The 26,569-nt window shown below is 36.9% G+C and overlaps 1 protein-coding gene across 2 annotated transcripts; it reads left to right on the top strand.

The window, feature by feature from the left end:
• The first annotated feature begins 18,586 nt into the window (after window positions 1–18,586).
• Window positions 18,587–24,780, top strand: LOC108991590 (poly(U)-specific endoribonuclease-B-like). Of its 2 annotated transcripts, XM_018965911.2 has the most exons (8): window positions 18,587–18,846; window positions 18,951–19,031; window positions 19,105–19,173; window positions 19,747–19,797; window positions 19,891–19,959; window positions 20,535–21,143; window positions 21,632–21,703; window positions 24,335–24,780. In XM_018965911.2, the coding sequence occupies exons 1-8, from the start codon at window positions 18,733–18,735 to the stop codon at window positions 24,566–24,568; spliced, it is 1,299 nt and encodes a 432-aa protein (XP_018821456.2). In that variant the 5' UTR covers window positions 18,587–18,732; the 3' UTR covers window positions 24,569–24,780. The 2 variants fall into 2 exon arrangements, with proteins under 2 accessions (XP_018821456.2, XP_018821457.2); XM_018965912.2 differs by lacking the exon at window positions 19,747–19,797 and having other exon boundaries at window positions 18,633–18,846.
• The last annotated feature ends 1,789 nt before the right edge of the window (window positions 24,781–26,569 follow it).

Raw genomic sequence — 26,569 nt, 5'->3', positions numbered from 1 at the left:
TCACCACAATCTCAAACATGCATTAACAGTGATAAAAAAAAAATAGTTAAATTTATTTTAAAAATAAAAAAGAACTCATAATAAAATAAAAATATAAACTTTTTTCCATCACAAAGATTAACAATTAAAAAAGGAGTAATACATATATTTTTTTTTAAAGAAGAGGCTTGACGCCCATTCTTCTCGTGGCGGTCGGAAGGACAGCCCTTTGAGTGGCCCAATCTGGATCGCCCGAAAGGGTGGTGGTTATTAGTTGCACCTTTGAGTGGCCCAGGTCGGGCCCCCGTAGAGCGGCCCAAGTGAAGGGGTGAACAGCCATTTTTTTAATTAGTCATTTTTTAAATATGTTCATCTAGTTTTTATATTTTTTTAAAGATATTTTTTAATGTTTTTAATTTATATGTTAGAAATTTTTAAAATTTTCTTCTATTTTATGAGTTTTTATTTTAGAATTCTCACCCAACGTTGTAAATTGTTTTTTTTTTTTAAATCTCTTAAACGTTGAAAAAAACTCACAAAGTTATTAAAAAATAATTTATTAATCATTAAGTAAAAAAAAAAAAAAAACTAATGGGTAACTGTTTTTTTTTTTTTTTTCAACAACCCATTTCTCATTTTGATATAATATGTGAATGAGTGTCATGTCAGCATTTCCTACCACTAACCTAACAGAATTGTAACATAATCTAACATTTTTAACGGTGGCATTTAACCCAAACATATCGGTATTGGGTGTCTATGGTAGGCGTCGCATACTGCATACGACGGATTTGAAGTGGAAGATAGGAGCACATGTAAAAATTACAATATGAGAAATAAAAAATAAAAATAGATGTGTGATGTAGAGATAATTAGTAGAATTTTATATACATCTACATATATTATATATATATATATATATGAAGTCATTTTTCAAATGACAATACTAAGGCTTTCGAGAAATGTGACTTCTGTATTGTATTGATAGTGCAAATTATATTTTTTTCAAATACTTTTAAATCCCTTTAAACATTTTAAAAAAATCATAAATTTATTAAAAAATACTTTATTGGCCGTTGAGTTAAAAAAATAGTATCAGTCGCTTTTGGGAAGCACCATCCTCAATGGCCCAAGCATTTTCTTTGTTCAAAACTAGGGGTGTAACCGGTCCGGTCCGGTCCGGTTTTGGATAAAATTTAGGACAGAATCGGTATGTATCGGTTTTATATTTTTCAAAACCGATTACGCACCGGTTACCCTCCTAAATCGGTACTTCCGGTTTTACCGGTTTCCGGTCCGGTCCGGTCCGGTTTTTCGGTTTTTTAAAAATATAAATTTCACAATTTGTCATTAAAAATTTGTTTATAAAAAAAAAAAAATTGATTTAAAAAAAACTGTTTTATACTTTTATTAATATATTAGACTATATAATAGTATTAATATTAGACTATTGATATAGTTATAAGTTATATATTAGTATTAGTTATAAACTTTTAGTGATTTAGTATTAACATTTTATGTAATAATTTATAAATTATAATAAGAAATTATTTCATATATGAATATATATGTTATATATAAAATTTCACATAAAAATTTATAATTATACATTATATATAAAACTTATATATATTAATATTTAATATATATAAAATATTTTGTATAAAACTTATATATAAAAATATTATTTTTTATTTTTTTTAATCAACCGGTCCGGTCCGGTTCGGTCCGGTCCAAAAAATTCCGGAACCGGAACCGGACCGGAACCGGCCGGTTTTTACGTTTTAAAAACCGGTTCCAGACCGGACCGGTTCAAAACCGGTAAAACCGGTCCGGTTCGGTCCGGTCCAGTCCGGTTTTCCGGTTTGAGTTTACACTCCTATTCAAAACCCTAACTTATTCCCTAAAATAGGGAGCTGGATGTGGCCCTCTTTTTACGCAAAAGTTAAAACTGGTCTCAACCATTTAGGGAAGGAGCACGGATGAGGAGCCTAATGTGGATGGTCTAACCAGCACTAACCCATCCTCGCATATGACACTACATTGCTCATAGAACACAATTCTAGTATCTGAACCATTAAATATAATACGACTCTTAAGCTAACGGTACATAAGAAAAATGTAACTAAGTAAAATCCACATCCACCTGAACATCTTCAATACTTCATTTCTCCAATCCTATTTGTAATTCTTCAATACCTTAATGTCAAGAGTCTGATGGTCTGATAACATATGATCCGATTCTCCAAATAGAAAACCTGGACTTGAAAGCCCCAATCCACCTTGTATATAAAAAATGAATAAATCTTTATATCAGCCTACTGTTGACTGCAGCCGCAACACACTTGACGTGTGGATCGGCTGATGTGCTCAGGTGTGTGAAGGGGAAAAAAAAAGAGCGTATAGAGGAAAAAGAAGAAGAAGAGAAAAGTAAAGAAAAGAAAAGAAGCTAGATCAGGTGTGCTACGACTGATGTGCTACAATGGGTTGTTTTATAGCTTTACTCATAAAAAAATCATAACTGTCTAGTGCTTAAACAATTTCAGGTGAGTTTTTATTGTGCTCGCCTTTGCAAAAACTGGCATGGGCCCGGTCCGTCCGATAGACCCGATCCAACCCACCTGATAAATGCGGGTTGAATTTAGATGCGGGTTGGATGCTATCTATCGAACGAAACCGTAGCCCGTGCCCCTTCGACTCTTTCAATTTTTCTCCAGCAAAAGAAAAACCCTAGCCCTCTCTCTCTCTCTCTCTCTCTCTCTCTCTCTCTCTCTCTCTCTCTCTCTCTCCATCCTTGACTGCCGATCCAAGATTGCATTCCTTCTCCTCGACCCTTTTCTCTCTTCTCTCTGTCCCGCAACTTCAATTAATTTATTTTCTCTGGATTCGAAGACTCAACGTCAACTCGATTGCTGAGGTATGTTGGAAGTTACTCGATTCCTAACCCTTTTCTGTTGGGTTTTTGCTGCTGTCAAGTCCCACATCGGTGGGAGATAATTAAGGAGCAAGCCTCAAGACCTATAAATTGGGTTCTTGGCCTCTTAGTTAATTATACCAAGTCATAAGCTTAATTAGTAACTTGTGACTCTAGTAAAATTCCTCTATTAGCCTTTTCTTGTAAAAGGGAAAGAGTAAAATTTGGGGTGAGGAGAAAAATTGTGTGATTGTAATAATTTTTCACATAATGTATTTTCTTCTTTAGGTCTGGTGGTTTTTCTCCTGTTTTGGGAGTTTCCACGAAAATTCTTGTGTTGTTATTATTTCTTTGTTTTTCTTGATATTCCTGCAAAAGGTGGATCTTGGGGGGTGAATTTGGGAGGTCCAAATTCCTAACAAATGGTATCAGAACAGGAGTCCTTTTTGGCGGGTTGGCGCTTTGGTGTGGTAGTGTGGATACGTACAGTCTAAGGAGGTTTTGTCTAGGAGATTGGTATTTAAGTGGTTCAGTGTGACCCTCCAATCTTTCCTAGGAGCCTTGAAATTCTGTCTAAGAAAGGATAATCTTTCCTGGGAACTTACTTAGTGAGTACCATTCATTTCTACGGTAAAATTCATTGAGGTAATGTAAGGAAGTAAGACTTCAAATCCTATTAGATATGATGTGGAGAAATTTGATGGGAGAATTAATTTTGGCTTGTGGCAAGTTCAAGTCAATGATGTTTTGATTTAATCAGGATTACACAAGGCGTTGAAGGGTAGACCAACCCCTGAAGTCAGCAGTGATACTAGCGTGACTGGTGAAACAAAGAGCAGATCTGTAATGAGCGATGGAGATTGGGAGGATCGGATTTGAGAGCAGCAAGTGCGATACGTCTGTGCTTGGTCAAGAATGTTCTTTGCAAATGTATATGGAATATTTACGGCAAAGGAACTCTGAGAAAAGCTCGAAGAGTTGTATTAGACGAAAGACGTCTCAAATCGGGTGTACCTGAAGGAGCAGTTTCATACACTGCGGATGAGTGAATGTATGACTATTTCAGATTATAAGTGTTCTCAATAGCATTGTCTCTGAGTTAGAATCTATTGGAGTTAAAATTGATGATGAGGATTAAGCTTTGAGGCTCATCTGGTCTCTTCCATCTTCCTATGAGCATATGAATTCTATTTTGATACATGGAAATGAGAAAATAATTTTTTCAGAGGTTACTAGTAAACTCTTTTCTGAAGAGTGAAGACTAGGTGGTGGAACTTTGCATTGGTGGTAGCTGGTAATGGGAAGAAGAATAACTCCATGAAAATAAAAGTAGTCTGCTGGGGGTGTGGACAATCTGGGCGAGTCAAGAAAAATTGTCCGAGTAGATTCGGCAAGTGTCTCTCTCCATGAAGACGATGTCTTTTGAAAAAGGGACATGTACATCCTTATGACATGCCGCTAATTCCCAAAGTTGCCATGATAGAGGATGTGTTAATGTTAGTGGGTCCATAAGTTTGCACACTGGCATTAGTTTGGCATTAATGTAGGGTGTGTGGTGAAAATTCATATCGATGGCTAATGCACTTCCAGGAAAGCCAAATGTGGAAGTTGTACCATAATTTTTCAACAAGGTTATTTTCGATATGGGTTGAAATTGAAATGCTTGGAATTGATTTATTCTGATTGGGTATGCTTTTATGGTTTAGCATGATAGCAGAAGCTATGAAGATTTTCATTGTAGTGGAGCATGGCTGTGGGATCAGCCAAAGTCACAAGGTGGAGATTGTTGGGTTTTTGCTCCTTTGGAGTCCCACACCGGTGGGAGAGAATTAAGGAGTAGGCCTCAAGACCTATAAATAGGGTACTTGGCCTCTTAGTTAATTACACCAAGTCATAAGCTTAATTAGTAACTTGTAACTCTAGTAAAATTCCTCTATTAGCATTTTTTTGTAAAAGGGAAAGAGGTGAGAGTTAAAGTTTTGTAGTGGGGAAGATTTGTGGGTGTCATTTGGGATGAGGAGAAAAATTGTGTGATTGTAATAATTTTTCACATAGTATATTTTCTTCTCTGGGTCTGGTGGTTTTTCTCATGTTTTGTGAGTTACCACGTAAATTCTTGTGTTGTTATTATTTCTCTGTTTTTCTTGATATTCCTACAAAAGGTAGATCCTGAGAGGTGAATTTGGAAGGTCCAAATTCCTAATATTTTCCAGTTTTAGATTTTAAGTTACTCGTGTTTCTAAGTCTCTCTTTCACATTTGTTTGCTGATTTTGTATGTCGTTTAAAATTTCTCCTTGATTTCTTATTTCCCATGTCATTGCATATTGGGTGCATTTCTTTGGCTGAGATCTTTTCAACTTTTTAAGCTGCTGGCTAGAACTAGCTGTTATGAGTGGTTGGGAAGCATATAGTGGTTGGTTGTTGTTTGAGATTGGTAGTGCAAAGGTTGATAGCATACAGTGGTTGATTGCAGGTCATTGTTTCTCCTATTCCGTTTTATTATGATGTGGAACTTGTTTGCCTATCTCGTTAGAGATGGAGCTTATAATTTTGGCAATGAACTGGTGGTTATTGGGTCAAGTAATGTAGTTGTAACGGATATTTGAGTTTGGTATTAGATTATTAATAGTTATTGGGTCAACTTGCTAGTTATTGGCAATGAACTGTTGCATCTTTGTAGTTCATCTTCTTGTTGGCGTTCATGAGTAGGGATACACTAGGAACATTTTGAATGATACACCCCTGTATACTTTTTCCTTTAGGTCATTCGAATCTATGTATCTCATATTGGTGATGAGGTTTCACATACACACACTCATGAATATGGGTTGTTGGTATATGTGTGTGTGTGAATGTATGTATATGTGGCCTAGGTGCAGGCCTCACTTACGCACACCTCTTAGGATGGCAGGACCATTTTACTCATAGACAACTGACCTGCGTCCCCATCGTGGCATTGCGTCCCACGTGGCAAAAAGCAAACGATGCCGTTTCCTTCGATTTCCACTCCCCTTCGTTTCCCCCTTCCCCCCACTTCCCCCTTTCTCATTCCCTTTTCCTCCTTCGTTCCCTTCCCCCCATTCCCCTTCGTTTCCCCCTTTCCCCCCATTTCCAGACCTAATTCGATTCACCCATTCCATCTTTCACCGTTGAAATCAACCCACGAAACCGACGACGCAGTCCCTTTTAAGCCGAAAGCTCTGTCTTTCACATTCATTCGTCTTACTCACAGGAAATGAAAGAGTTCTGTTAACCGATGATTTTGGGGGGATAGTAATCTGTAATTGTTTTCCTTTTCCTTGAAGTTTTTATCAAATCTGAAAGTACAAAAGGTATAACAGAATGGAGGTTCACGTTGTGATTAGTTTGCCTTTTAATTGAGTTTTACAAACTACTTTATGTGGCAATATGAAGATACATGTAGGAACACAATACAATCTAACCAATATAAAAGGAATTTTCTTGTTTAAGACAAATTGGTGTGGAAATTGAGGACTGCCAGTGTATTTTTCATAATTGACCTTTGACATTGATTCTGATAGCATTGTTTCACTCTTTCTTTTAGCGTGTTGAGCTCAGATATGCTTAGAAGTTAGAACTATTAGCATTACCAAACTGATTTGTTTAAGAAGCTGGTTGAGTTTAGTTTTTGACTAAATTCTGAAGACTTCGATGAGGACTGTATTGAGCCTAAACAACTCTTGGGGAAAGCCATATGAGGTTTCACAAAGTGAAATTTGCGAGCGGCAAAGGTTGTCGTCAAGCTTTTGTGACGAGAATTCTAGACTGATTTCCATTCTCCTTGATGAGATATCTATTCAGATTCTTGCTAGAATTTTTTTTTGATAAGTGAAGTATATTAATAAAAGAATAGGCAAAAGCCATGTTCAGTACAAAGAATGTCCTAGCTAAGTAGGAGCATTAGAAACAAGGAAATCATGGAAATCTTGGCCATTAAAGTTAACGGCAACGGCCCAAGTACAAAGAGTTCTAAAAAAGAAAGCATTTAGTTCCTCCACTGATATTTCTTTGTCCTCAAACGTCCGTTCATTGCGCTCCTATCATAAACACCATATGATGCAAATAGGCAACATCTTCCATACAGCCTTGATCTGTTGGTTACCTCTTAGATCTGTCCAACTAGCCAAAATCTTCACAACATACTCGAGCATAACCCAACCCAAGCCTAGTCTTCTAAATACTTCATTCCGAATCCCACGAGCTATATCACAATGTAGTAGAAGATGGTCCATTGATTCACCATTTTTCCTACACATGCAGCACCAATCTGTGATGATCACCCCTCGTCTTCTCAAGTTATTCATTGTGAGGATCTTGCCCAAAGAAGCGGTCCACACGAAAAAAGCAGCTTTGACAGGTGCATTGCGTCTCCAAATCATTTTCCAAAGGAACTGAGTTGGAGGTTCTTGTGATAAAGATTTATAATACGAGCGAACCCAGAATAGACATTTCCTGTAGGTATCCACCACAATAAATCAGCTTGATGGTTACTGCATTTGAGTGAATACAAGAGGCTGAAAAGAACTGCAAAACTGTCCAATTCCCAATCATGTGCCACCCGACTAAAATTCATGTTCCATTGGATTTGTTCGCCCACTATCACCATAACTTCCGCCACAGAGACATCATTGGCACTTGCCACCCTAAAAAGAATAGGAAATAGATCCTTTAATGCACCATTTCCACTCCAAGTATCGTACCAGCATTTGATCCTAGTCCCATCTCCAAGACACAATCTTGTGTGCTGGGAAAAGACCCCCCAACCTCTTCTTATATGTTTCCACAAACCCACACCATATGCCCCACTCACTTCATTGGCCCCCCCCCCCCCCCATAATTCTCCATATTTACTCTCAATCACCATTTTCGATAAAGCCTCAGGTTTTTTATGGTATCTCCACAACCATTTCCCAAGTAGTACCTGATTAAAGATTCTCAAATTTCTAATGCCCAAACCACCATAAGAGATAGGTTTGCATACTTTCTCATACCTGACTTGGTGAAATTTAAACTCTTCACCCTATCCTCCCTACAGGAAATCTTGTTGAAGTTTCTCAATACGAACCGCCACACTTGTTAGGATAGGGAACAATGATAGAAAATAGGTCGGTAAGTTAGATAACGTTCTCTTTATCAAGGTAATCCTACCGTCTTTTGACAGATACAATCTCTTCTATCCTGCTAATCGATGCTCTACTTTCTCAATCACTATATTCCATAAAGAAGCCGCTCTCGAGGCGGCCCCCAATGAAAGGTCAAGATATGTCATAGGAAGTGAAGCAATCTTACACTCCAGAGTATTAGCCAATTGTTTTAGATGCTGCACAGCTCCAATAGGCACCATCTATGATTTATCCAGGTTCACTTTCAATCCTGAAACTGCTTCAAAACAAAGAAGAAAGACCTTTAATACTTGAATCTGATTATTATCTGCCTCACAGAAGATAAGAGTGTCATCTGCAAACAATAAATGCGAAATATTAATCATTCCCCCACCTGGGGATCCTATCGAATAACTAGTCACACGCCCATTTGCAACCAGGGATGAGGTCATTCTTGTAATACCCAGGCTCTAGGCCCAGCCCGTTTGAAGTCAGCCCGGATGCATGGAGCTAGCCCACGAGCACCTGTTGTGAGGCGAACGATGTTGTTTTGGGAGGGATTAATTTTCCCTTTTTGCTCCTGCACTGTTTCTCTTCTCCGCTGGGTTCCCCTGCTCAGCAATCTGCACTTAACTCAACCGTGCGCACCAACCCACGACTCCAGCAGTTGATTTTTTTCATCTCCTTTCACGCTCAAGGTTCGATTTCGCTCACTTATACAGACTTCTCAATCGGGTCCTCTCATTATTTTTTCTTCTTCCCTATCTCTTCACCGTGCGCTCGACTCAAGGGTTTGAACTTCAAATTGTGTTTCCACTGCAGATTTGTTCGGCTTTTTGAACAAAGATTGGTAACTTCTTGTTCGGCATCCCTCTCCTTTGTTTTATTTTATTTTATTTTATTTTACTTCTTCTCCTTCCTTCTTCTTCCGGTTTTACTCGTACAGGTCTCCTTTCTATTTTCGGTTTTTGCCCTGTTTTGATCACATGCACACACACTCTGCTTTGCTTGTCGTTACTCACACACTCAACTTGATAAATTCCCCTTTTGCGCAGACCGCTAGTTTCTTTTCAGTAGAAGATTTTGTGACTTTTATTTTTAGGTTGATGTATTATTTGTTGGAGCAGTGGAGTGTGTTGGAATTATGGATGTTGAGGAGTATAATTTTGGATGATTTGTGAGACTGTTTTTGAATTATTATTTGAGACTTTTTGGTGTAAAATGATGGGTACTTTGGAACTAGTTGTATTGAACTTTCGTGCAAGTTTTGAATTGTTGAATGATTAGAGAATTGATGCGTGCACTGAAATTGTTTTATTTGAAGGTTGAAAGTGAAGTTTGGGTTGGGTTATATTTTAATTCTTGGAGTTGCTGTTGTTGGTTTTGGAAATAATTATAGTTGGTTTGGTGTTAATAGAAGGTGGTGGCTATTTTGGGTTTTAAATGCGAATGGTTTGAAGAGAGACTTGTTCGAGTTTATTTGTTAGGATAGTTATTGAGCTGTGAAGGGATTGTTTTGATTTATTACTCAATAAATAGCAGTCTACTAGATTGGTTATTAAATGTTGGATATATATTCTTTTTGTTTAGGTGGTGTTACTGTTAGAGTTCCGGCTCAAGGTGTTGATAATACGAAGAAGTCAGGTAAGCGGGATTTATATACTAATTTTGCATAAAACAAATAAAATGAGGTTGACTTTGAGAATAAATGTGTTTATTTTTTTGAAAATAGATGATCTGAAAACAATCTCAGATGTTTATTCTGCATATGCATAAATTCAATATAAGAGAAAGTGTTTTTCTATCATGACTGATGTAGACATGAGCTAGTTTTGTGCACTTTATTTCTGAACTATGCAAAAGAGCGAATAAGAAATTTTAAAAGTTTTGTTATGAGCCAATGAAAATATTTTGATTCTGTTTAGTCGAACATGTGAAGCGATCTAAAGCAATTAAGTATTTTGTTTTGATATGATGTATCATCTGAAAACCTTGGCATGAAGTTCTGATTCTGTATATGATTGTAATCGGATTTTCGATGAAATCTATTCTATTTCTGTTAAGGCCCAGCCACGGGTATAATGGTGGTTTATAACCCTACCACGGGGGTGAAATATGGAATATGGCCTAGCCACGGGTATAATGGTGGTTTATAACCCTACCACGGGGGTTAAACATGATATTTTCCCGATGTGATACTAAATGATGATATAATTATAATGTTTCAGTTTAGAAATGCCAATGGATTTTCTTTTCGGAATAAGTCTATTTTTCTGGAAATTTCGCTCTAATGTTTTTGTACCAAGTTTTGTTTCTGCCTTCTGAAAGTAAATGTTTTGTTCTGCTTATCAAATCTTGTAAATGCTCATGTTTACATGCTAGTATATGCTCTTTGCTTGCTGAGTTGTTGATAACTCACCCCTTTAATCTTCATAATATTTCAGATGACATTAACGGTTCAGCTGAGGATCAGTATTAAAGTTTATGGAGAAGATTAGTAGTGAATGGCTGTTGGGTATCTCGTGGTATTAGTGTTGATGTTGGAAGTTATTTATATTTCTTAAGTTTGCTTCAATGGATTTAGACGGTTTATGGAGACTTATGTTAATGTTTCATTATTTCTAGTTTGTTATTTGAGACATGAAAAATAGTTGATTTTATTTGAGTTGTTGGGTTGAAAATTGGATAGATGAGTTTATATGGTTTATTTAATTGAAGTATTTACATTCGATTTAAGGTTTGGGAAAATATATATTCTTGAATTTAGAAGTACTCTAGCCTTGTTAGAGTTGATTATCAGGTTATATTAGTTAACTCTCTGGACCCTCAGGGACGGGGTGTTACAATTCTGCTCAAAGCCTCCATTACAATAACAAATAGTAATGGTAACAGTGGATCTCCTTGTCTAAGGTCTCATGTACTGTTAAAAAAAGCCTGTTGGACTTCCATTTATTAGAACTGAAAATTTTGCTGTAGATATACACCAACGGATCCAAGATCTCCATCTCTCCCCAAAACCACACCTCCTTAGGAGGTCAAGTAGAAAGTCCCATTTAACATGGTCATACGCTTTCTCCATGTCTAGCTTGCATATAATCCCAGTATTTCCAGCTTTCAGTCTATTATCCAAACATTCATTTGCGATAAGGGCCGCATCTAAAATCTGTCTATCCTTTACAAAAGCATTTTGAGGTTTTGAGATTATTTTTCCCACTACCTCACTAAGGCGATTCGCAAGTACCTTAGAGAGAATCTTGTAAACCACATTCACTAGGCTAATGGGTCGGAACTCCCTGATCTCCTCAGCCCCAACCCTCTTCAGAATCAAAGAAAGGAAGGTGGCGTTTAGGCTTTTCTCAAATTGTCTTGCCGAATGAAACTCCTGGAACACCTTCATGAGATCATCCTTTAATACCTCCTAGCATGTTTGAAAAAAATCCATTGAAAACCCGTCAGGACCCGGAGCCTTGTCTTTGGCCATTTTCCTCACCACTTCAAAAACCTCAACCTCCTCAAACGGCCTCTCCAACCCTCCTGCTCGGTAAGTAGTTGTTCGAAGAAACCAACTACATGATCATTAATTCTCTGCTCATCCTTATAATCTGCCCCATCTATCTTCAGCATCTCAATATTATTAGATCTCCTATGAGAATTGGCTACCTTGTGAAAAAACTTAGTACATCTATCTCCTTCCTTCAACCATAACGCTCTCGACTTTTGCCGCCACGATATCTCTTCTAAAAGAACGATCCTCTTAAGATCTGCAACTAGCACTAACTTTTTAGCTAATTCCTCCTGTGTTAAGGTCCTAGACTCTTGTAGCCTTTCCATTTCTGCGATCTCTCTTGTCTTGGTTTTTTGTGTTCTCTAATGTCTCCAAAAGACTAACTATTCCATAGTTTTAAGTCTTATTTTAGAGCTTTCAATTTACCCGCCAACGTAAAACTTGGAGTGCCCTGAAACTGATAAGATGACCACCACTGTTTGACCCTATCAACAAAACCTTCCGTTTCCAGCCACATGTTTTTAAACTTAAAATACCGACATCTTCTTTGAATCCCACCAGAATCCAACATTATAGGCCAATGATCTGAACAAATTCGAGGCAATCTCTTTTGCCAAACCTCCGGGAGTGCCTTCCCACTCAGGGGAAATTAAGAATCTATCTAGTTGAGACCATGTCTGATTATTAGCCCATGTGCATAACCCCCCCGCCATTGGTAGATCCACTAAATTCAACTCAAAGATGCATTCGAAAAATCAGTCATAGCTGGACACAATCTTCTATTACCAAAGCTCTCACTGGGAAATCTTGTAACATTGAAATCTCCACCAATACACCATAGAAGATCCCACCAACTATAAACACCGGCAAGTTCATCCCATAATAATCTACGATCATTGTCTAAATTAGGATCATAAACCCCTGCCAATGCCCATAAAAAGCCATCTGAAACGCTCTTAAACGAGCATGCTACCAAAAATAACCCAATAAATTCCTCTTTTTTCTCCACTACCCTTTGATCCCACATCACTAAAACACCTCCTGAAGCCCCATTAGTTGCCAAATATACCCAACCCACATGTGCGCAGATCCATCAACTTCGTCTCCTGTAGGCAAACAATGTCCGCCTTCTACCTCGCAACAAGTTTCTTACTTGAAGACGTTTACTCGGCTCATTTAGATCGCGGACATTCCATGAAACAATTTTTGGTTTCATTTGGGAAAGGCCAGCCCCTTTCCTTTAGTCCTCTCCGTGCTAGAGCTACCTTCAGAGTTCATTAACTAACTCAACCTCCTGAGTTCACGCTGTTTCTTGGATCCAACTTTCTTTTGTTGTTGATAACCTGCTTCGATAGTCGTGAGTAATGCCATGAATTGCTCCTTGTAGCTTTCACACTTCAAACCCACCATTTCCTGAATATTCTTTACAGTGTTAAACACCCAGTTTCATGCACTCGACTAATATGGAAACAAACACTTCAACGGGATAGGATTTTGCATTCAGAATTCTGGTTGTTCCTCCATATGCTCTTTTCCTAATACCAAACCCACTTCCCCAACAGAGTTGTTTGACACTTGAATAAGCCTCTGGGAGTTCTCCTCATAAAAAAGGAATAAAACTCTATTGGCCGAGTCCCCTGTTTCACTGTCCTCCATTAAAACAACATCGTTAAACAGCACAGGGGCACTTGCCGGACCCTCGACACCTCCCCACACACCGTCAGCAGTTTCTGTGCACTCCCTGGAGGAGGAAATGCACTCGGTGGTGGTGAAAGGTCCACTTCCAGGACTGATGCATTCAGATTCGTCACCTGCATATTCATCCCGCCCTCCAGTTGCTCCACCACCTTCATTAGCGGCTTTTGAGGGCATTGCGACGAGGATTCCGGCAAGTCCACCACTCTCTGGTGGCGGCGCGACAACATCTCCCACGGGAAGACTTCCTTCCTTCGCCCGCGTATACTGCCCTAGGCCTCCACACGTTTCGGGCCTTAGGAATGGGCCTTGGCCTAACAGCCCTCCATCCTTGTCCATGGGGCCTGACTCATTCTCGGCCCATAATGGCCAAAACTAGTGTACGAGGCCCTTGATGGCCCCTTGTTGTCCCTTGAAAGCCCCTCCCCCTTTCTTCCCCTCAAACGCCTCATTTCACCCATCTCCATGCCATCCCCGACAACACTCAACAAATTGGCCACTTCCCACTGCAAATTCCCCAACTGCAACTGCACCTCCCTTACCATGCAGAGTTCTTCCCTCACGTCACTTTTACACTCACTTTCCTGAAAGAAACCCTGAGGCACTCGAGACTTTTCACCATCATATCCTCCCCCGACGACCCCATTTCTTGGTACATCAAAGGTCACCAATAGAGATAACGCTTCTTTATAGGATTTCGAATGCATCGCTTCCCCCCACTTCCTCCTCTGAACATTGCCACCAGATCTAGCTCGATTTCTAACTACCTGGATGACCTCCCTCAACACCTCCCTCAATCTTCTCCATCCCTTTCCCCCTTCTTCTTTAGGAATAATAATAAAGCTATGGTGGCCCCCTTCAACATACACCACAACCTCTATAAATCTGCCACGGTGATTCAGCATCTTTGTGCAATAAAACTTGGATATCGCTCCCTTATAGATGAGTAATAATAATTTCTTTTACCTATCTCACTCTCCTCTAATGCTCTCACAAGCCACTGCGCAGTGCTCAACCCCATCAATAACTCCTGCTTAAACCTCCTACCTTTCTTAGAGATACATACCAGACCTCATTCTCTCACGACGGAGAAAAGCTTTGATTCAATGACTAGCTCCCTTGTGCTTCCCATCTTAGCCTATGTCAACGGAGTTGATAAAACTAACTAACCACCATTCTCGACAGCAAACAAGAGACTTGGAAATTTTTTTACTTTTTTCTCCCACGTATTGGGATGGAATTCTTGCTAGAATTCCTAGGATGAACTATTTGCATCTCAAGTGCTGGGGATATCTATTCAAATTTGTTATGTGCGGGGATGAAATTAGCATAAATAGATTGACCAAAAAATGCTAGTTTGATTGAAGTTGCATAATATAAAATGTGCTATTCTATAACGCATTTTATTTTTATAAAATGGCTATAAAAATAGATTTCCAGAGTTTTTTTTGGTGACTTTTCTGTTTGTGTTCTCAAACTGATATAGTTAATTCTTGGTATTTTCAGGTTCTAGACTAATTTAGTTTTAATTGGGTCTGCTGTTTGAAATGCTATTCTATAATTTTTGTTGAATGGATATTAGAAACATTAATGTTTGCTTGATTCCTGTCCTGAGCTGCCATGTACCTTTTTATGATATTATAATGTACTGCACTAACAAGGCAATACCAAGATCCTTTGCTTGGCATATATTACATTGTTTTGTTTACTTCCCCTTCCTATGCAACATGAACAATTTTCCATTGGCCCCACTTCTAGATATGATAAAGAGAAATTTGTTAAGATTGCAGAGTTTGAATTGTTTTGGTTGCATTCTGATCATCATTTTTGTTGAAGTTGATTTTGAAGTACTATTCTATAATTAAAGCTCCAACTTCGAAAAAGATACAATGAACGGTTAAGAAAGGAGAAAGAGTTCGAGAAGAAACTCGATGATATCGAGAAGAGGGAGATTGAGCTAATTTGTAAGAAAGCGGATGAGATCGAGAAGAGAGAGTTGGGGCTTCTGGAGGAAGAAGTTGAAATAAGGTGTTCACGCACATTAGTCTGGCTTTATTGGGCTTTTGTAGTTGTTGTGTCATGTTATGTAGTAGTATCTAGGTGATTTTGGAACTTAATATATGTTGTTTAGTATTTGATAGTATCTACGTTATTAATAATATGTACATCTAAACTTTCTATGTTCTTACTTAACTTTTCATGTTCTTTAATCTAACTAGTTTGTAATGGAGTCAACTGAGTTTGTAATTGCTTAAATTTCTCTGTTGAGTAACTTGAATTTGGTATTGGGGCCTCACTTTGGGATTGAAGGAGACTTAACAATACAGGTATGGCACCATATACTTTTGTAGTACTGCTGAAAATCTTTGTAGAACACTTTCGTACCACATAAGAGAAATAAGTTCTCCAATGTGTTTTACATGTCAATGTCGGTGCATGAGCATCATTGTGATTAGGGCCGCTATGGAAGGACAAGCATTATTACAGGAACATATTCTATAGTCCCACTCAAGCAAAGAGCATGGAGGGAAGGGAGAAAGTAGGACTCATATACCACACCTGCTATATACAAGAAACAAGCCATCATTTCTAATCTAAAACCACACCTGCTATATATTTCTCACAATATAGCCATCAAATTACACTCATATATATATTTCTCAAATTACATCCATCAAACTTAGTTCCAATACACTATACAGTTCCAATACATTCCATGACTTAGATTCCAATACACAGCATACAAAAGGATCTTCATCACTCTATCCATGAATTACATTCAATACACAAAAAGTATGTGAATATGAAAATTAAACCATCTCATTGTGCCGGTTGTGATCCATCCAATCCAAATTGCATCTATAACGAATAATATTCAAATATTAATGTGATATCGATAGTACTATTTAAATATTTTAAATTTTTGCAAACTTACACTTTCTTGACTTGCAATCGCTGTTTCTCAGAGCACAGTTACACTATTGTCTAGAATAGCCTGGTGATACATATTCATCAGAAAACTCTAGAAAGGACACACTAGCCTGAGATTTGGAAGAATAGACTCGATATCTTTAAACATTTGAAAAAAAAATCACACACATTAAAAAATAATTTTTTAACCATTAAATAAAAAAAAAATCAATAGATTCTCTTAGTAGCTTCTCTATCTTATTTTATTTTATTTTTATTTGAGAGTTGGCAGCTTGTAAAATTTACCTGTTATGTTCCCTGATAACTACATGATGTTTTTCATGACAACATAGTTGCTGGTTCACAACCAAGTTCCAAAGTAGTACTAGCAACTTCAAGAAAGAAAGAAGTAAACCTGAGTTTTAGCAGTACCTTATAAGGTAAAGAATAAGCCAACAATGGAATAACTGATCAACTAGCACAAAAATCCAGAAAATCTCAAGCCTTGCAAGAGCAACTCATTTTGGCATTACACAAACAACTCTAAAAAAATCTAAGTTCTTTCGTGAAAAAAAGGGTGTTGTATATTAGCAAATGTTCCCTTTAAAATAGTTCAACCAACCCAGCAGTTCTCATAATGCTATTAGTTCAATATATACGCAAATGGTGAATAGTTTATTCATCCAATTCACTGCCTTACTGAATTGACTGAAGTAGCAAAACAGATAGAAAAGAAGTATCATAAAAAGGATACAAACCGATGGTGCTGATAAATTAATTAGGAACTCGCTAGAATTTATAGTTAAAAAGAACTCTTTTTTGGCAAAAGGTAAGAACTTGTTATTACCTCCTCGATGAGATGACGGCCTGTGATAGATCCACTCCAGCACTCTGCAGCACTCAAGCAAAGCACCCAACAACCTGATTAATACCAAATATCCCTTTATGTTCTCGATTCATAACATAGCACCTCATTAAGAAAATTTTTAAAATGAAAGTTTGAAAATATGAAGAAATGTGTAAAGAATGTCACCAAGAATGTTCGACTGGGTCTTGAAGAACCGAATCACAGTGGACCTCTCACGGAGACCGCATACCTCTCTCTCACCCACGACGATGACCGTGACTCAGCTATGTGACGACGGTGACCGCAACAACTGGAATCTTTCACCCATGACGGCGACCAAGGACAAAATGCTTAATCTTCATAGGAACTCTCTGGTTTTGCTCAAGCAACGATGGTCATAGTGAGAAGATAGACCCATTTCAATTTTCTTTCTTTGCCTATTTCGTGTTTTTTAATAATATAGGTTGACATGGCATGCCGATGCCGCAGTGGGGACGCAGGCCGGTTGGCCATAGAATTTCTGTTTGCAAAAACGCCATTCCGTCTACTATCTATCCATGATTTGATCAGATAGGAAAAAAATAAAAAAACAAAAAAAAATCCTGGGTGTACCAAGTATAAAGTTGATCTTCATCCACCTTTGTATATGGAGTTTGGCTTTGTTGTGAGATGCGGGGTGGTTCACACTCTGGGGAATGTAGTGGTGAAAGCAAGGAGGGATTCAAAATTCTACAAGAAGATCGCTATTTATTATATATATGCATTTCTTAGGAAAATATGAAGGGAGAAGTGTTGTATTCAATATACCTCATGAGAGTCTTTTGAATGTTGGACAGGTTTTCGTTGTATGATGCTTTGGTGGTAATGTATACAATAAAAGCAATTTTGTTCATACGATGAAATTATAAATAGTGGGTTCCTTTTTAAAAAAAAAAAACTGAATGTTTGTTTATCCGACCCGAATGTGTTGGATCGCGTCGGGTTAGGTTTGTCTTAGATGGATGTCGGGCTAGGTTGAATCAAGCCAAAAAGTTCCTTGGACGGGTGGCCTAATTTTGATATTCAAGTATTCTCATAATACCTCATTACTATTTATTATTTTATTATTACTTATTTTCACATATTTTTCATTACTATTCACTATTATTCAATATTCTATCATTATTTTTTTATTATTATTCACAGAATACCTAAAAATACCTCATTACTTAAACGCAACCTGATCATACTCTTGAAATTCATCCAACCTCATAAACATTTTACGTGAATAACAATTCTTATTTGTAAAAGTTCTTCCTCTGAATTTGGACTTTTATAAAAAAGGGAAGGTTAGAAGCTATACTCGAATTCGAATTTAAAGTCCGACACGAGTCAAACCATTTGGAAGTAGAGAAGTGTTAATTCACAAAAAAATTTATAAAAATAAATTTATAAATTAAAATCATTTTATATAATATTTTAAACTTATTTTATAATAAAAATAATTTTATAAATTATAATTTAAGATATCATATCAAACTACACGTTGTAAAGTTTATTTTTATGATTTTTTTTTCAGCTACAGCAGTTATCTTGGAAGTAATAAATGACCGTTTGAGCAGTGGCATTAAGAAAAAGAAAAAAAACTGCTAAAGCAAAAGCATTAACTACCCGCCATCCCTTTCAATTTCATTAATGGTCAGCTAACACTCCAACCATTCAGATCAGACACACAACAGTAACGCACTCTATCTCTTTTTCTCTCTCGCTGAGCAAACAATGGAGGGTCTGATTAAGGGCTTGATCGACGTCGCCCTCGGCCACGACAACAAGGACGACGAAGAATCCAACCCGCAGGCCCGGGACGAGCGCTCTAGATCCAGTTGGGCCCAGGTTTGCAACCCATCCACACTGAAAGAAGAATTCCTTTCTTGTTTGCTCTTTATTTCTTTATTACATTTCGAACTGAGATCATTGATCGGCGCCGAAATACACAGGTTGTCTCCGGAGAGCCAGATGAGGGTGAAGAGGGCTCTGATAGAACTCATGGTTATACTCAGAACCAATGGAATAGACAGGTATGGATTTCGATTTCCAAAATTTGTAGTGTGGAATTTGAGTGGAAATGCAAATCAAAATGCGGTTTTACAGGGAAAGAGTGAATTGGGGAGTCAAGATTGGGAGGTAGCGGGCTCGAGACCTTCGAGGCAGCCTGGAAAGGTGATTTTTTATTATTTTTCTCAAGTTTCTATTGCTTCCGTATTGTGGACCTTAGTTTCTGTTAACAATGAGCTAAACCATACGTTATCAGAAACTGTTTCATTATATTGGTTTTGTTCATAGGTTTAATGGGTGAACCGTGGTATTAAATTGCTTTAAAATTTATAGAGGATTTTATTTTGGCTTCTGAACAAGCAGTTTGGAAGAGTATATAGGTTTCAGTGTAGTCGTCAATTCCACAATGGATAATAGTCATGAGATAAATAGTTACAATAGTAAGTGGTTGATATGCTATAAGTAAGCCTAAGTGCAGGCTTAAGGAAACCAATATGTCATATGAAGGCCTCACTTGGAAATTTTTTCAGGTGTTTAATTATCAAACACATTCAAATTTACAAGCAAAAATAGGTGTTAATATATTGTTCACAATATCATGCAATTAATATAAAGATCACCATGGTATGATATTCTTTCTATTAACTTTTGGATGAGTATTATGCATTTTATATAAAGATCGCTATGTTTATTCTTGACAATATTTGACTGCTGGCTTCGCATGAGGGGTACATAAAGGTTGGAGCTATTGAGCAACATGGTTATGAACAAAACCGTTGGAATAGAGAGGTTACTTTTCTAGTCCTCCGATTATGGTAAAGATGCTGGAATTTGTGTTTATGAGTTGTAATTATGCTTGGTGGGATTGAACTCTTCATACAGGAGAATGAAGTGGAGAAGAAGGATGAATGGAAGACTGTTGGCGAAAAGCCTCGAAGGAAACCCCAGAAGGTATTTTTCCTACTCAACTCATCACTCTTAAAAAAAGGCACATTAAACTGAATCTTGGTCCTGGAATTAGATTATTGTGGTCGCATCATCGATTTCTGTCTTGGATTCTTGGCATCACCATTTCATGTTAATTCCAGTGCTTAGAACTACAAATGCTTTGTGCAGAATGTGAACTTTTCTTTTTTCAAGTATCTGTGTTTGTTTGTTTGAGAGAGGGGTGGGTATGTACTGACCAACCCCAAATGTTTCATTTATTCTATTTTGGTGGTTTTTGTTCAGATAATGAAGATCCAGTACCTAGGAGCAAAAGTGTTCTGAGGTTTAATGTTAGTTTTCAGCTAGAAAATTGGACTTGTTGCCTTATAGTGCCAATGCCAACTTTTTGTGGGTTTACTGTACAAAAACTATGGACCCTAGCTCATCCTTTACTTTAGGACATGCGACGGAGAAACTCTGGTTTCCTTGTCACAATTGACTGCAATATTATAAGATGCTGCATTATAAATCTGATGCTTCTTTTTTTTCATTATCATCGTCAATGTCTAAGTGATTCACTGTGATCGACATGTTAACAGATTCAGATGGATCAGTGGCATGGATACAAACGTGCTCCAACTGTGCAAGAATACTCTGATGAGGTTGAAAATGGTTCTTACTTGGAACCTGCAGAAGAGGAGCTTGCTGACCTGTCACAAGCTTGCAACAAGCTTTGGGAACTTGATTTAAATCGTTTGGTACCTGGTAAGGACTATGAAATTGACTGTGGTGAGGGAAAGAAAGTTTTCCAAAGGGAAGATATGGCACAAGGAGGCCTATTTAACTGGGTGAATGAAGACATATTTAGGAAGCCTACTTTTTCTCGTTTCTGTTCTCTTCTAGACAATTACAACTCAGATGAAGGGTGCAAAGAAGTTGTCTCATCTGGGGAGAGGCAAGAGCAAGCTGCATTCATAGAAGAAATTAGTAGGACTGCACCAATCAAGTATCTTCACAAGTATCTCTCATCCAAGGGCATTATATCTGAGAACCATCAAGATTTTAAAACAATGATGACTAGTCTCTGGTTTGACCTCTATGGCCGAGGTGGTACATCTGGTTCCTCTTCTGCTTTTGAACATGTATTTGTTGGAGAAATCAAGCAACGTGGTGAACAAGAAGTTTCTGGCTTCCATAATTGGCTTCAGGTATGTGTCTCATTACTCATACTTACCAATATCTGGACTAGTTCATACTTATGTCGGGAATAGTTTGTTGATTTTCTGTTGAAGGGAGTCAAATGGGGCAGTAAGTTAGAGCAGTATCCAGACATTTCTCAAACTAACACACTTTTTGAAAAAAAAAAAAAAGGCATTTGGTTAGCCAACAAGTATGGATTTCTGTGGATAACAATAACTGATTTCTAAGTTGCAAGCTTGGAATGATTATTGTCATGCTACATTACAATAATCATTCCACAGAAAAAATGCCCACAAGCTGTTAGAAATATGGTCTAGTGCTATTAGTTTTGCTTTGTTGTCAATTAGTCACAGATTTAATCAAGTATGTTAATTATCACGTATGTTAATTTTCTCTCACGTTGACACCTGGCAACCTCAAATTATTAAAATTGTTAATTTTTCTGAATGAAGGGTGAATCATAATCCATTTGTCATTTGTTCTCGTTTCTTCCCAGTTTTACCTTGAAGAAGCTAAAGGCAGGGTTGACTATCAAGGTTATATTTTTCCTCGACGGCGTGGGCAAATTGTAAGTGACTTGTATGCTTTTCTTCCAGTTCTACACTGAGAAAACTTTGGAAAAAAGAGAGTTTCAGTTTAGTTGAAGAATAAGAAAAGAGAAGAAAAAAGAGAGGAAAGGGGAAACTAGGCTGTGAGAAAGAGAGGACCCACCAATCATAAAATGTATTTATTAACTTTATCATTATTAGGTGCTCTCATTTAAGGAAAATATTATTTCCGAAAAAAATAGAGGAAATAAAAAGAATAAAATAATAAAAAAAGATAAGAATTTATGTTAGAAAATATTGAAAGATGAGGAATGATATTAAAGCAAAAGATAATACCAGCAAGCAAATGGGTTAGTGGTTATGGGTTTTTCCCTTCTCAAGACCAAAGATCAGCCAAAACTTTTTCTCCACATCCTTTTGGGGAGGGCACGTGTTCGTCACTGTGCATAGGTGATGTTTTAACTGCTTATAATGACATCTCAGCTGGGTTTGGGAAAAGCTCTCAAACCCTGCCCTTATAGGCAGTATTTTAATGAAGGGAAAAATAAGGTATGTTTCAAAAAAAGCTACATCCATAGTCACAATAAATTTTTTTGAGGGGGATGACAACACTTATATCCCTTGTGAGTTGGCAAATACCCTGGGGAAAATACAAAGATTGTCTCTAGGTTTAAAAAGACGAAATTGATCCTTGAGCTTTTTCCCTTTTTATAAAAGGTCCTTATGTCCGGTTTCCATGTAAAAATACCAGGAGGATGCTAACGCATTCTGCTTCACAATTACAAAAAGTAGAATTGAATTTATTAAGCTTCTGTAGCTGCCCATGCTAAGAACAGAGCCACTTAGGTTTGTTTTTCATTCCAACCGAACCCCTTATTGAAAAAAGCCTACATGATGGAAGAGGATTCCAGTTTTATAGCCTGCACATAGAAAAACATTATCCAATTGCATGCAGGCTGAACGAATATGCATTTTTCCTACTATTTATTAATTTACTTTTCTTCAATAAAAAAGTAATTATCGCAAACTTTTATGTGGCTTTTGAGGATCAGTATTCTCTGTAACTTTAAGAAATTGAAGTAAGAGATGGTACCCCAAAGTTTGTTTTACCTTTTCTCTAAGGGATGAGAAAATAGATTTCATTTTAGAAATGTACTCACCTTCTCTGTAACTCAAGGAGATTTCTTTTAGGTTCACCAGATGGCAGATTTTTATAAAACTTTCTTCTTACAAATGGTTATCCAATTCTGTGATGATGCATTACTTCAAGTGGGTGTTGCATTACTGATGTCGATATACTGAAGATTCTGTTTTCCTTCAAACAACCACCTTTCTTAGGATGACGCATCGCATTAATCACTTTAAGTGGATAAGCAAAATTACCGTTTTGACCGTTTTACACACTTAAGAGGGTGGTGAATAATTGTAGGTCACAATATTAAAATTCAACTTTGATTGTTTAGCAAACAAATGTGCATGTACGATTCATTCATGACTCAATCCATAAAAGATTTCAGTCACTACATAAAACAAATATTATAATGCAAAATAAATATCAATCACAAGACAAGATTTTTTTGTGACAAAGTGAAACCTTTTAAAGAATTATTTAAAGGTAAAATACTCTGGGGGTGGCCTACCCAGAAGAAACCAATCTGCTATCTGAAGATTAATACAAATAAGTTTTGTTACAAAACCTATGTAATATGAATCTTAGTTGACATGACAAAATGATCCCTTTTTCCCCTAGTGCAGTTGCAGCTGAACTCTAATGATCTCCAAATTAGGTTAATTTCTTCCACTGGAACTCCCATGACTGATCACTCTTCAAAACCTTTTAATCTTCGTTGTGGTCTTTAGAGTAGTTCAATAGAAATCCAATAGATTGGATCTTATGAGAACATATGAGGAGAACATAGGAGACAGGTTCCTTCTCGTGTTTTCCCTTTTAGCACACGTGATTGATCAATCTCTGATTGGGTGTCTAGAAGTGAATTTCGTGCTCCTTAAACAGTCCTTGGTTTGAAAGAACTCATTCTGAATTTCAAAACCACACTTCTGAAAATCTGCCATTGGACTGTCATGATGAGTTGTTGACAGGCCACTTTTTTCTCATTCAAATCTTCAGATAACATTATCAAATACCCAAAACTTGGAATTCCCTTAAAAAATAACAAATTACAGATTACCTTACTGACTATTTAAATGCCAAACCCAATTGAAAAATTAACAAATTCTCGATAAGATTATTCACTGTCTAAAAGTTATAAACCCCAACAACTCAGAGATAATCTTATCTATTGTTTTGAATACTGAAATTGGCGAACACTTAAAACCTAACAATAAGGAACATAGTTTGATATAGCAGCTGTTGATTATAGAACCGATATAATTTTCAACATAGTGCTTCCTTTTATATCTGAACTTTTAGTGATTTTGATATTTTAGGCATAAATAGAAGCTTTTGATTATTGTGGATGTGTTGCTTTTCATACATGGTGACCAGTTATCTAAGAAAAATTAGGCAGTAGATGTAGCTCGCATTTATATCCTTGATTGAAAACAGATCTTGCTAGATTAAATAAATAAATTATGTTGACAGAAGTTGCTTAAAGTTGTTTTTTTTTTTTGTCACCTATTCCAACTTGCAGCCGGACTCCGAAACCCAGTTGCTCACAATTCAGTTTGAATGGAATGGGGTTCTCAAATCTGTATCAAGCACTTTAATTGGAGTGAGCCCAGAATTTGAAATTGCATTATATACCCTATGTTTCTATATGGGTGGAGAGGACAATTCCATTCAGTTGGGTCCGTATCTCGTTAATATCAAGTGCTATCATCTTGGAGACAGAATTGGGTCTGCATATCCTATTGCTGAGTGTTGAATATCAGGTTGAAGTATCCAGTTACTTCCCTGCATAGCCATGAGTTATATGTGTGAGAATATATAAATCAATTAAAAGTTTGGTAGTGTGTGATAAAAACTTGCAATGATGGTCATAAAAGTTCTGCGCGTTTTGTTCTTTTTAATAAAGATTTATTGTTTATAGAACGAAGATAAATAATCTATGCAAAGAATCATTATTTTCTGGGATTTACATAGTTGATCTGATGAAAGCTTTTTCTTTTTCCCCACTTCTGAAAAGTTTTTGATATGATCAAACTTTAAAGAACTACACACTCCATTGATATATCATTTACTGTGTTGGACTTATTGACAAAGGATGATACTGCATTCTCTACTTTCTTATATAAACCATTATTTTTTATTTTCAGCCCTACAAATTGGCATGTCTTGGCGCTTGGCATGGATTCATGCTGATTTGTCATTCTATTTTCTAGCCCTATATTTGGTACTTAACATCTAGGGAATTTGGTTTCTGGGATCCTTCAGGTGTACACAAATGCAATATCTAACTTGGATTCTTTTTCTTATCTTTTTCCTTTTTACTCATTTAAATGAACCTGAATCAAATAAAAGAGTCCCAGGGCAGTTTTCCCTTTCTACAGAATTGTACGTCATGTTGCTTGTAAGTTTTGGTTTTTTTACTTTATACAGATGATTTTCTTCTCCATGTCATTTTATCTTTCTGAAATTTTCCAGTAGCTCAATTGTATATATAGTCAATCAATTGGTTTAGACAAAGTCGTAGAAGTGGGGGAAATAGACAAATTATGAAAGGAATAGATGCATAAACCTTACGAGATTCGAGATTCCTCTAATCTCAAAATATCAATACTTGAGAAACTTCCAAGAGTATGACTTATAGAAATATCTTTGTCAAGTTGCGAGATATTTTCATATCAAGATGTGTCTCCATTTGACCTCAGTTCACGTGAACTATCGACGAAGGCTCATGCCTTTTGGGGGATCCAGACACATTATAATTTGCCAAATAGGCTAGCTAGCTAGCTAGCTAGTATGGGAACTATATATATGACATTGCAGGCTCAATTTCCCATTATCAGTGTGCTAGTGTTGATCTTCTATTCCTTTGAAAGAGAGGAATAATCGGCATATATATAATGTTTCTCCGGTTTTGTTATTAATTAGAATTTTAATCATGTACTGCTAATTAATGTATATATGTACTGGCTTCCAAGGGATAGAATTAGCTTGCAGAATATTTGCGGGCCTCAGTAATATTTGCTAGCTAGAGGACAACGAAGACTAGCCAGTGTACGTTACAATTGTGAAAGCAGTACTGGCAAATGTAGTCATCCCTAATTTGTCCCAAGTTCAACCTTAACCATTCACTACCTTCCTTTCGGAGGCATCAGATCTCGTCTAATTTTGTCTGTGACATTGAACAATGAGCATATACCAAGAGAAATTTGAATATCCCATATTTCACTTTTTGATTTCATATATATACCGAGAGATCTTCAGAGAGACCAATGTTTAGTACTACAAGAAAAATAAGTATTTGTGACGGATTATTTGTAACGAGAAAAACTATTTACAATGAAAATAGACTCATTTTAGTAGAAAATAATCTTTTTTCGCAGAAAATATATAGCTAGCCACAAATAAACAGTTTTCTTGTAGTCGATTGTATGATCTATTTTTTTTCCTTCCTTTTTTGCTTGAATGATAACATCTAGTTTTTTATGTGTACGTGGCTTAACAATACAATATATGAATATATGATAGATAAAGAGAAGCTCGCTACCCATTTTTTTACGAGTATATATTATACGTTGAACCCACCACTTCGTTCTTTGGGGAAAGCCTTCATATACATGATGTTGCGTTCATGTAATCCTTTCAGCTAGAGCTGTCCTTGGTCATGACACCATTTTATTTTATTTTATGTTATATTAATTTGTTTTGGTTTGATCGACATTGGCTTGAAATTAAGTAATCATGCATGCAATTAGTCACA

The sequence above is a fragment of the Juglans regia genome, chromosome 2, assembly GCF_001411555.2.
Source record: "Juglans regia cultivar Chandler chromosome 2, Walnut 2.0, whole genome shotgun sequence".
In the NCBI taxonomy this organism is placed as follows: Eukaryota; Viridiplantae; Streptophyta; class Magnoliopsida; order Fagales; family Juglandaceae; genus Juglans; species Juglans regia.
This window is presented reverse-complemented; position numbering and strand designations above follow the sequence as displayed.

Bases quoted from the DNA above. Each gene is read 5' to 3' on its own strand.
- LOC108991590 (XM_018965911.2), top strand. From the start codon at position 18,733: ATGGAGGGTCTGATTAAGGGCTTGATCGACGTCGCCCTCGGCCACGAC. The intron at 19,032-19,104 runs GTATGGATTTCG...GCGGTTTTACAG, and splicing joins AGAACCAATGGAATAGACAG to GGAAAGAGTGAATTGGGGAG. The intron at 21,144-21,631 runs GTATGTGTCTCA...GTTTCTTCCCAG, and splicing joins GCTTCCATAATTGGCTTCAG to TTTTACCTTGAAGAAGCTAA.